General features: G+C 34.1%; 1 protein-coding gene across 1 annotated transcript; it reads right to left on the minus strand.

Annotated features, from left to right (window-relative positions):
* Positions 1–1,968: 1,968 nt before the first annotated feature.
* RPN12A (regulatory particle non-ATPase 12A) lies at positions 1,969–10,768 on the minus strand. Its single transcript, XM_006852533.4, has 6 exons — positions 10,525–10,768; positions 8,422–8,500; positions 5,375–5,477; positions 3,760–4,023; positions 3,546–3,657; positions 1,969–2,230 (listed from the first exon to the last, which is right to left on the minus strand). Exons 1-6 carry the CDS (start codon positions 10,627–10,629, stop codon positions 2,090–2,092), a joined length of 804 nt encoding a protein of 267 aa, XP_006852595.1. The 5' UTR covers positions 10,630–10,768; the 3' UTR covers positions 1,969–2,089.
* Positions 10,769–12,555: the final 1,787 nt, after the last annotated feature.

Here is a 12,555-nt window from a genome sequence, read left to right on the forward strand (position 1 = left end):
TGGTTCAAAATAACATAGTGAATAAATCGTACATGTAATGATGACACAATATAAGATTATGATTTGCAGCTATTGTATGGATGCATTAAAACCATTAAACAATTATTTTATAGCCTTACTAGTGTCACCAGAGTAATACTAGACAATTTTTGTTGAAACTTTCAATAAATCCAGCAACTAAGGCTTACTGTTTTGTCACAACACAAAACATATTGTAGGTTTATTGGGAGCACAAAATGAAACAACAACAATAATACTAGAAACAATAACTAATTAGCAAATAACAAGCATTATAAACCACAATATGGGATTACTTTTCAATAAAAAAGAGCAAAAGCATCATCAATATAGAATTGCAGTTAAATAAAAGAAAATGTAAAAACCCGAATATGTAAAATAGTGATCCATCCAAAATGCTATGTTGTATACAACAATGAAATAAAAAATAAAAAACAAAATATAAAATAAATCAAACTTCTCTATGCATAAAAAAAAAAAAAACAAAATGCTTGAGCAAATTCGAATCTCGTATTGAATGTTTAGCTACCTAAATCTTGTCATTGAATCTCTCATTTGCTCTTTATAAGGATGTCATGGGTTTAAAGAACAGAAAACATGATTGGTTACTCTTCTTCTAATTTGGCCTAGTATTTTGAGAAATACAATTTTTAAGGGAGCTCAATGGTGAAATGTTTTATAGAATTTTTTTGTTAAATCATGATTCTTAATTTACTCCCACGGTTAATGCACTCATTTTTAAATCAAAATTCAATAATATTAATTTAATAAAAAAATAAAATTATAGGGAAGAAGTTTTTTTGAAAAGTTTTTTTTGAGAAAATATAAAATAAAAATTTATATCCATTCTATTAAAAGAATTTGTTGTTTTAAAGATCTTTTGAAAAACTTGTAGTTCTTAACAGATTTCAAAAAATCAAAGATTTTTTCAAGTAATCGTGTTTCAAACAGACTTAATAACTATAGTAGACCTAATACAAAAGGTAATTTCGTCCAAATTTTTAATATAGGCTCTAAAAAGATAAGAGAAATGCTTAAAAATACATTATTAAAACTAATTAAAAGAAATATGATGACTTATAATCTAACTAACAATATTGCTCATGATAGACGACAACAAAATTTATGTAACAAACCCATAGTTGAAAAAAAATGCTCGGATGAAGACAACAATATTTTTAAAACTTTAAACCCAATCAATAGTAGACCCTCAACTGCCAGATTTCATATTCAAAAGCCAATGAGATTTGACGTCCTTAGGTTAATGATCTTGTCATGTACTTTTTCAATTTGATAACATACCACTGGTTTACGAGAGGTGTAAGATGAAACGCATGGATGGTTGTGGATATCAAAAGTTTCTGAAATCTAAAATAGGAAGGACCTTTTTAACACTAAAAACCCATGAATCCACAATTCCAAAATACGCAGGAAGCTTTGGTTTCGAAAACTTTGGATGAAAACAATGAGTTTTTATATAAGGACCCGGTTTCTATGCGGCCAAGCCCGTATATGTAAATATACAGGCCTCTTAATAAATCTATTTTTGAGATGGATTTTAAGACTTAATTTTTAAGGTCATGTAATCTCTAGCATGGAGATTATGAATATGAAAAAAAAAAAAAAATGTAAAAACTAAAAACAATAATTTTTGTAAGAAAACATTCGGACGGTTAGTTCACATTAAGATGGATGCTTTACAATTTTTGGACTGCATATGTAGAAATGCCGCCTAGCCCGCATGAAACAATTTTCCTTTAGATAAAACCTGGAACTTTTCCAACCCAGAACTAAACAACCCCTTAAACTTCAAGCACACGGCAATGGAAAGTGTAGGAGAGAGAGAGACTACGATAATTGGAAGGGGGAGAGGAGAGGGAGCAGTAAAATGGTATGGTAATGGAACAAGGGAAGCAACGCAATCAGAGGGAGAGAGAGAGAGGTCCCTGATTAGTATCAAGAAGAAGAAAAAGATTTAAAACAAAGGCATAATACAAAAATCAGTAAAGCAAATTCAAAATAATTGTAAATGTTATCCTTTAGGTAAAAGGTCCTTGAGGCTACTCGGTTTCTAGACAATTCGCTCCAATTCTCTGGCATACCCAAGCGTTTGGTTAATGAGCTGAAGTGATGGGATCTCTTTGCATGGTGCAGATTCTTTTGCCTTTTGAAAGAACACACAGCCATTCCTTATCTCCCATTCTGGGTGCTCCTGAAAACAAGAATAACCGCCTACTGTTTAAATTCTTCAAAACAAATCTACTTGCTAACACACATGCAGTAGAAGGGAAACAACTGACTTCAATATGAAGAAAAGAATGTGAAATTATAAAGCATTCAAAAGCATCAACTTTTTCCGGGTAGAAATGCTAGACAACAAATCAAAGATAGAAGATGGAATACTGCATGAGGATGGAGGTGATGCAGAAATTACTAAATAACTGAGAAATCAAGTGAGAACTGCACAAATTTCATTGATCACAAGATATATCAGATAACAAGTTTCCGAAGAAGCTCAGATAGAATTATCCTATTTCATAAATTACACATCTCCGAGATAGTTTCATCATTCAAAATTGTAGCATATGACATGGTCCCTCTAGTTTATAAAGAACAAAGTCCATAAGTAAAACCAAGGTAAAATCTTTGGTACCAAATTCTCTTTCATTTTCACGTTTTCCTTCATTCTTCACGTTGCATACTATCAGAGTAACATTTATGGAAAACAGACCTATAAATAAATCATTTACATAGTACGAACTTCACAGTTCAGGAATCTTAATGATAACAGAATCACAATCAACAGCAAACCTTTAAATGTCTAGAAATTTGGTTAAAGGTCAATAAAATTAATCTCAAGACACACTCCTATCTACATCTCCGTGAGTCTGCACTAGCATGGTTGTCCATGTATACATGTGAATCTGTGAGTTTGAAATGGTTTATAAGGCTTCAAACTAAAATAACCAAGAATTAAACTGTACAATTTCAGAAACATAAGTGGTGACACATGCAAGTCAATGGTTCGCCCACAATGGATATAGGAAGGTCGGCCAAAAAAAACATTTACTTTCATATAATGTGCATGTGATGAAAATAATCTATAAAATGAGTTGGATAATATATTTGTGTCTATATGTGTCCTAGCTCATAGGAGCAAGCTCCTAGTATCTCTATCCATAAATCTAATTGTCTCTGGACATCTTAGTCTTTGACCAACTACTGCATGTATAATATAAGCCAATACAACTTTTTATCACTACAGTTCACACCCTGGACATTCTAGGAATCATACCATACTTTCTCTCCCTACCTACCTGCGTAGGATTCCACAAATGCATTATGATCTTACAAACTACAGCCCACAATGAGCTTCACTCATGAATCAGCCACATTATGTAGATAAGATAACCCTGTTACCAAACATTACACTAATACATGCATGTTTCTCCCAAAAATAGATAGAACCAAAATTATCAAGTCTCTCTCAAAATTATCTGTAATCTCTCAACAAGGAATCCCCATACCTCTGCAACATATTGGGCCAATTCTTGGTCTGATGAGAACATTAACATCTGCTTTGCATCTTCAATCGAAAGGTAATCATATGCTTTCTCACTGCATCCAGCTATTTCATCTCTGCAAATTGCACAGAAGCAATTAATCAAAAGTTTTCACTCCGGATCATTTAGATTGCATACAAGGAACTAATCTAAGCGCACACTAAAAAAGTTATTCTACCTGACTGTCTTTGCAAGAAGATCCATGAAATGGATGTAAGTTTCATGAGGAACGGCCTGCCTAGCACTTAAAACACGGTTGTAGGCACCTTCCATGAAAGATTGCTCCAATTCCACAGCATGCTTGATGCATGGATTCTCCAGTGCAGTAGGTGAAAGCAGCTCCAACTCAGTATGGAATTCTGCAATCCTATTCTGGACTAGGAGCCTTAAAAGGTTAAGACCCAAGATTGGATATTCTTGTGGTGAGGGTGGAATGAGGCCCCTGTACCAGCAAAATCAAAGCCCATCAGAAAACATGAATTTGTGGACTTCTCCTTTTTTATACTTCATGAATGATAAAGTTTAAAAATAGAACACGAAGCAGAAAGTGTTTTCTGATAAATAAATAAACAAATAAACAAATAAATTTGGTACAGTAATCAGAAAATTTGTCTGCCCTACAAAATTTTATGGAGACAAGCAACTAATACATGTTCAGACAAGAACCAACTCTGACTCACCAATATGATGAAAACAGAAAGTTAAAATCCACAGTTCGGACATGTAAGGAGAGAGAAGGAAAATGCTAACTGTCTCATAAGGGCTTGACATATAGAAAGCAAACACGAATACTTTAACAGTTTTATGTTACTTCTAGCTTGACATATGGAAAAGCAAACGTGAATGCTTTAACAGTTTTATGTTACTTCCAGCTTCTTTCATTTGTTAGGCTACAAGATCGTAATTAATACTCAAAATTTAGTACCATACTACCATGTTATTCACTCTCAATACTAGTGTAGGAATCTGATGCTTCAAAAATTAACATATTCCAAATTTTATGTTGAACCTTTGAATCAATGAGAACCACAACGGGCATTAGAAAAAAAGAACAAAAAACAGGCTCTACCCCCTAGTGGTATTTCCATCTCAAGTTGCAGGAGTGGCACACTTGAAAAATCTGAAAGAATTATCATCAGAAACAAAGGCCAAGAAACTCGATATAATCCCCTACCAACAAGATGCACATTGCGGAATGCTATTATGTTCTAATTTATACACTGTAACAACAGTCCATGCCATTACACAGAGACTACAAATTGAATAACTCTTAACAGTGAATTTTATTATAGGATGACTAGTAGCGCTCTCCTTTCTTCTTCTTTTTTGGTTGGTTGTTTTCTTTTCTTTGCTTTTTCTTTGGGGGGGGAGGAGGGGTGAAGGAAATGACTTCTATCGCAGTTATCAGCTTCTGTTTAGGATTAGGGCTTGGGCTTGGGCTTGGTCTTGGTCACAAAAGTACATCCCAAGTTTGATTTCTAACTTGGGAAAGACAATCCCCCAATCTAATGTTTCCCAAATTTAGTATTCAAATATCTAAGTTATCACCTACAACAGTAATGTTTGCCACAAAAAGTTAGAAGTATTAACCATCTTCAGGACATCTGGGATTAAAACTGCCAAAACAAATCTATTTGAATTGAGTTCAATGTTTCCTTGGTCCATGATATCATCACCAATTAGCAGCAGATACTTGTACTCAGTTCTTGAGCCTTAATATCTAGCTTATAATAGTAGGACTTACTCGTATGCAAAAGTTTACATTCCGAACAAAATACATACTAAAATATTACCTTGTGTCAGTATAGTAAGGTTTCAGCTGAAAGAAGTCACGTTCAAAAGCATCTTGGTCTTCAGCCTTCACACTAAGAACCACAGCATGCTCAAAGATGTCCCCTGAAATTTCCCTCACTCAGAAAAGCTTTGCATGACATATATCAGTTAAGCAAAAACTAAAACAAAGAGATTAGATTGGAAAAAAAAGTGACCAGCAAGAAAGATTATTTCAAACTATCATAAATGAGAGCAAAGCAGATTCTGTATCACAAACCAAAGTAGCATGTTCCATGTCTGACAGTCAAGGCATCAGTAAACGACCAAGAGAAGAATAAAAGCATAACAACCTGTGGGTGATCCAAGTCCCTCTAAGGCTATAAATTCCAATATAATTTAATCAAGAAGGGAAATTAGCTGCAGAAAGGTCCATAGGCCTTCAAAACATTTGTTTATATTTGTATTGTTCATAATATTTGTATTTATTTATTTTTTGATAATGTTAACAGTGTATTGAAGGATAAGAGAAATAAAAAAAGACCCATAGGGTCAAAGTACAAAATGTCACCGAGGCACGTGACCAAGTCCAAAGAAAAAGACACAGGACGAAATAAAGTAAAACAAAACCACCTAACGCAGTAGGGGTAAAAAAAATATTTGTATTGTTCATAATCTATACAAAGCCATAGTCCTATTCATGAAGAAAGAACCTTATTTTCATCTAATGGAAGCAGGAGTATGGAGACAAAACTAGAAGTTTCCAAAAAGCACATAATCTAGAGCACCTGGGGATAAACTATATATAACACATACCTGCACGCACGCACGCACATGCTTGCACGCATACACACACCCCTCATTGTGTCATACACAAGGAGAAAAACAACAAAAATATTACTGTTACAGGCAAAGAATATCAAAAGTGTTATATACAAAGGAGAACACAATAAAAAACTATAAATGATCAATTGAAAGGGGACTTTACTAAACGGCAAAAAAGAATATCCATAGATGTGGTAAGAAATGGGAAGGTCAGGCAAGTTTTTCCTTGATAAAGTGAGGAGTGGACAAGTTGACATATGAGAAGTGAGAAGCAGTCAAAGGAAGAGAATACAAATGCTCGAAAGTAGTGGAGTTGGATGGACCATTTGAGTGCATGGATCAGCTACATTAATAGCAATGAAAGTGAGAAGTTTAAGGTGGGTGTACAACTTCTATATGGTCTCAAGTTTGGTTTTTGAGGTCTTAGCATGGTCTGCTGTAATTAAAGAAAAGGATATAAAACAAAAAAAAGTTTGTTGCTCCCTTAGGTGCCATTCTATGCCTAGGTTTGTTATGTTCATGCCACAAGACCAAATTTGATTTTCAGGGTTTGGCGTACATTGTGGTATCTCAATTGTGCTGATTTTTGTGGCTTTCAAGACGGGCAAATTGCTTTTTACTGGTTCATTGAGCATCTTCTCATAATTTTCTACCTTGTATCATATCCACTAACGATGACAACGATAATAATAAAGATAGGAAGAGGATCACAGTTACCTCGCATTGGGTAAGAGCTCCTTCCAACTCCAGGAAAAAACAAAAAAAACAAAAAAGTGCTCCTTCAGCATGCCAGATTAGAAAATCATCAAAGCTGAATCCACCCCTCTCCCTTGGACACTTGTGGTGGTAAACATTTGGAAAAACATGAATTTTGGCTTGCAATAAATATAGTTTTAACCAGCGCCTAAAAATCCGCAGCGCTGACTAAGGTGGTCCAGCTTGGGAATCGTCCAAATTGTCCAAGATCAGGGTATGGAGCAATCCCCAGTCAAAACCCAGAATCACTTGAGTCTCCCCTTTCCAATAATTCTTTTAAGTTTTTTTGTTAAAGCTTCCTCGGTCCAATGCAGAGTCGCCAAGTCAGACCAGATGACTCAGGACCCTAGCGGTCCCTACTTGAGTTGACCTTTTCCTTTCTGTTTTCTTTTTAAATTGTTACTTCTATCGTGTTATATCACTACATGTAACAATCTAACAACAAGAGACAAACACATAATTCTTCTGTAATTGTATAATCCTCCAGTGTCTCGTTTCTTATACCACACTGAAGTTAACCAATTGCTAATTAAGGTACCATACAAAACATCCTACAGTTAATAAAAGTCTGATTAAGCCAAACCAATTTCAGTACATCAAAAACCAAATAATGCCCAAGGAAATTTGTTAAATGCATCTGATTTGAGTGATGCCTGCACCATACTAATCGAGACTTGCCTGCTGGACAATGAACAATGTTTTGATAATTTCCAAACAAGGGAGACATCATCTCAGAAAGAACAGCAGTTAGCATTACACATGCTAGTAGTTTCTCCAAGATTATCATGGGTGGAATGTTACCCAACATTAGCATTTTGGTCAATTTGAAAGAATAAGACACATCCATCAATTTTGGGACATCCAAGGTCATGCATCATAATTCCACAAAAAAGGAATCCTCAAATTGCAGTTTCCACGAAATACTACTAACCACTCTATTACTAAGCCATGTCAAAGCCCACTCCAGTAAGTAGAATGGGACTGCAAACATGAGTGACTGGGTCTGCTTTTATAATTGACAACTGTGGCCTTTTACAAAAGAAATAGCAATCAAAACACAAATCCTGCAAGTAGTGTTCCCTGGAGGTCAAGAGTTCAAGTCTCTTTCACCCATATTCTACAAGTATCAGGTCACAAATCAGAATAAATACCTATTTTCAGTTCACATTGTCCAAACTTCAACAAAATGTGGTCCAACTTTCAAATTCATTCAGCTGATAGGCGAAAACTCATGGATAAAAATCACAACTACAAAGTCCACCGCACTTATGCAAGTATTTCAAGGAAAAGAAATGAAAGCAAAGGTTGAATTTCTCTTGTACGTAATAGAGACAAAGTTGGATCATAATATTGCTCAACTATTTCCCTGCTTATCTAAGAATAAAGCATTTAAAGCAAACTTGAACCACTAAATACATTTTCAAAAAACAACTCAGGATATAACAGAAAAATCTAAACGAAACACTATTGTGTCACTTATGAAGCATACTAGCAATAGTCAATTCATGAACTGCGGTGGGTGACTCCCGATACAACGGAGGAAGGCTAGGGAATGTCGTTAACAAGACCTGCAAGTAAAATTACAGAACAATAAGTTGTAAATTGGATAATAATATGCAAATAACCATACCACTTCAAGTATTCATAGCAAAGGTAAATGAGCACAGGAGCAGCTAAGGTTTAATGTAAGAAAGAAACTGAAAAAGAACAGAGCATAAACAAGGATTAGATCTAGTAGGAGCTGCAGTTTGAGTTTTGAAATTTTAATTTTACTTTGGAACTGTAAATAAGAGGAGTCTCACTATCACCACATGGGCAAGTAATGCAGATTCTAAAAGTCAAATAAAATGAATGTACCAGCAGTCATTTTTCCAATTCTTAGTTAACATAGCAAATTTATTCCAAAAGTGATGTGATGCACTCATTTCATGCACCCCATGCATTTGTAATTGACGAGCAATTTATATATGCAACAGTCTGCTCAATAATAGACCAGTCAATAGCACTAAGGATTACGACTTTCACAGAGGATTCCATCATGATTTTGAACCATATGAGTGAAAAGGAAATATCTAAAGAAAAGAGCTCCCTGAACAAAATGGAGTCTTAAAGAATGGTTCACCATCCATACTAACTTAATTAATACACTCACATCAAACTAATAACATCAACAGTAAACCAGTAATCAATTTATTGCAACATGTTTAGAGAATGATGGTTTTATTTTTATTAGCCAGATTTATTCAGTTAAAAACTATCATGGAAGACGCATAAACACATACATTGGGATTGGCTCCAATTTGAAATTAAAAAACATAATCTTTTAGTCGTGCACAACCTAACAATTCCATGAGAGAAATTTCAAGCTCAATTGCTGCTCACACATTTCATAGATAAACATAAACATATGTAACACTGCATTCATATAAATTGATTCTTATCAATTGGACATGGGAACAAATCAAACACCAAGAGCATCTAGTCATAACTTTTTCTTTTTTGAAATAGCAAATTCTAACCTTATTACAACTCAGGTATGTTATCAAAACAAAGGATGCTCAGGATACAATGCAATCCCTATGAGAATTCTATATAATGACCCATGAGTACAACATATCAATGAATTTGAGAGGATGGATAGATCGAAAATTTTCCTCGATTTTCACCAGTAAATAAAAAAACATTTTAAGTACCAAAAACTCCACCAAGTCCACTCATTTTATCAAGTGGGTGAATTTTCTAGGAGAAAAACATGTCTGAGTTATCCTAAATTGCAATTTTTTGAGTTTCCATCTAAATGGTCTCTTCCAATATGACAGCAATGTGGTATGACTTCGGTGACGAGCTGGGTTCAAGACCTCTTTTTATATTTGTGTCCTATTCCAATATCTTCTCACATAAAAGAGTTAAACCCACCTTCTGAGTGTGGTTTGACTCTACCACTATAGACACTTTGTCTCTTCTTCTTTTTACTTATCACATAAAAATTTGACAAAAAAAAAAAGATGAAGCTGAATTGTAAAAAGTTAGCCCCCGTAATTGAGTTCCCAAAAACTGATTTCTACCATGTAAATCACATGAACTTTCTTTCATAGGTTTTCCTTCATACCAATAGAGTGTGTGTTTCTATCTCTGTTTTGTAGTATTTTACCCCATTGTAAACAGCTAATAAAAAAACAAACGCCGTTTCTAAATAATATTTACATAGAAACAGCTAATAAAGGAACAACCATGAGAACAACAGAGTGTCAGAATCCATTAACGAGAAATATATAGCACCGAATCAACTGAACCTTAAAACTTGCAGGTAAGGAAATCTACGGAATTAAGGCTATTAAATAAATTATAACGATTAACTCAGCCCAACTATTAGTATGCACAGTAAAGTCTGAAAATACAATTTCGCTTAAGAGATGTAATGACACGGAAAATCAAATAGAAAACGGATGCAGATCTGGAGACACAGAGAGAGAGAGAGAGAGAGAGAGAGAGAGAGAGAGAGAGAAAGGGAGAGAGAGAGAGAGAGAAGATGAATTCAAAGGAAGAGCAAGAAAGTGGGAAAAGACAAAATAAGGGGAAATTTAGGGTTTACCTTCAGCTGGGAGAGGAGAGAATCGCAATTATGGAGATCGTTCCTTGTAAAGGCAGCCTTGAAGCGGTCAAATAGCTGGGAAGCTTCGACTAGTTTGGCTTCCATCTCTGCAAAACAAGGAGAATGAATTCTCTCTGTCTCTCTGTCTCTGTCTCTCTGTCTCTGTCTCTCTCTCTCTCTCTAGACACGAAACGTGAAAAGCCGAGAGAGATGCAGCGAGACGAACTGGAGCCCTAATTGCCGCAGGTTCAAATGGTCTACACTACCGGAGCATAAAGAGAACGACAATTGTTTCATGCGGGCTGAACTGCATTTCTACAATATGCTGTCTAGAAGTATAAAGCAATCATCTTAAAGATGAAAGCAGATAGGTGGTACATCTAAAAATGTTCCTAATCGTAAAAATGATTTCTTAATATAATTATGGATCCGGTTTCCATGCGGCCAAGCCAGCATATGTAGAGATACGGGCCTCTTAATAAATCTATTTTTGAAATGGATTTTAAGACTTAATTTTTAAAGACGTAATCTCTAATATAGAAATCATGAATATGAATAAATAAATAAATATTAAAAACTAAAAATAACAATTCTAGTTCCATTGTTTTTGTAGATGGAACACCTACTTGCATCCATCTTTAAGATGGATGCTTTACACTTTTTGGACCACATATATAGAAATGTGGTCCAGCCCGTATAAAACATATAATTATTATTTCTAGTTTTTAATTTTTTTTATCATATTCATGATCACTATGTTAAAAATTATATATTCCTTAAAAATTGGGATCAAATTATTTTTAAAATATGTATTTATTGCCAAGCTTGCATTTTTACAATGTACGGGCTGGCCGCATGCTAACCGCACACGGTTTCTATAAGTCCCTGGATTTAAATGCAGAAATACGGCCCCTTAATAATGCATTTCTTAAAATAAATATTGAACTTGATTTTTAAGGAATATACAAAGTATAACATGGAGATTATTAATGTGTAAAAAAATAAATTGAAAAACTAAAAATGATACTTTTTAGTAGCGTTTTAAAAAACGCCGAGTCGAATCGGACTCGCCCGGTTCGACTCGGAATTCGCGAAAAGGGACCGGATCGGTTGAAAAATCGGAAATCGTCCGGTTCTAGAGAGAACCGGACGATTCCGCACAGTGACTCGCCGATTCACTGTACGAAATCGGCGAGTCCGTACGGAATTTTTTTTTTTTTTTTGTAATCCATGATAGATTTTTTTCTAATACTTGATTGATTTTTTTGTAATCCATGATCGAATTGTTTTTGTTTTTTTGTAATCCATGATCGAATTTTTTGGTTTTTTGTAACCCATAATTTTTTGTAATCCATGATCGAAATGTTTGTTTTCTTTTCTTGTAATCCATGATCGCTTTTTTTGTTTTTTGTTTTTTTTTTGTAACCCATGATAGAATTTTTTGTAATCCATGATCGAATGTTTTGTAATACATGATCGAAATGTTTGTTTTTTTTTTATAATCTATGATCGAAATGTTTGTTTTTTTTTTTGTAATCCATGATTGAATTTTATGTTTTTTGCTTTTTTTGTAACCCATGATAGAGTTTTTTGTAATCCATGATTGAATTTTTTGTAATTCATGATCGAACTGTTTTTTTCTTTTTTTGTAATCCACGATTGAATTTTTTGTTTTTTTTTGTTTGTTTTTTTTTGTAATCCATGATCGAATTTTATGTAATCCATGATCGAATTTTATGTAATCCATGATCGAATTTTATGTAATCCATGATTGAATTTTTTGAAAATTTGTGATTTTTTTTTTTAATCCATGATCGAATTTTTTTTTGTAATCCATGATAGAATTTTTTGAAAATTTGTGATTTTGTTTTTAATCCATGATCGATTTTTTTGAAAATTTGTTTTTTTTTTTTTTAATCCATATTATTCAAAGAGAAAATGAGAGAGATGATGATTCTGAGGCCACCCTATCCCAGCCATATTATTCACATATCGAGTCCCAACAGCAACAGTGTAGGGATGAGCACGAAA

This window comes from Amborella trichopoda, chromosome 1, assembly GCF_054954075.1.
Source record: "Amborella trichopoda isolate Santa Cruz 75 chromosome 1, AtrichopodaSantaCruz75HAP2 v2.0, whole genome shotgun sequence".
NCBI classification, from domain to species: domain Eukaryota; kingdom Viridiplantae; phylum Streptophyta; class Magnoliopsida; order Amborellales; family Amborellaceae; genus Amborella; species Amborella trichopoda.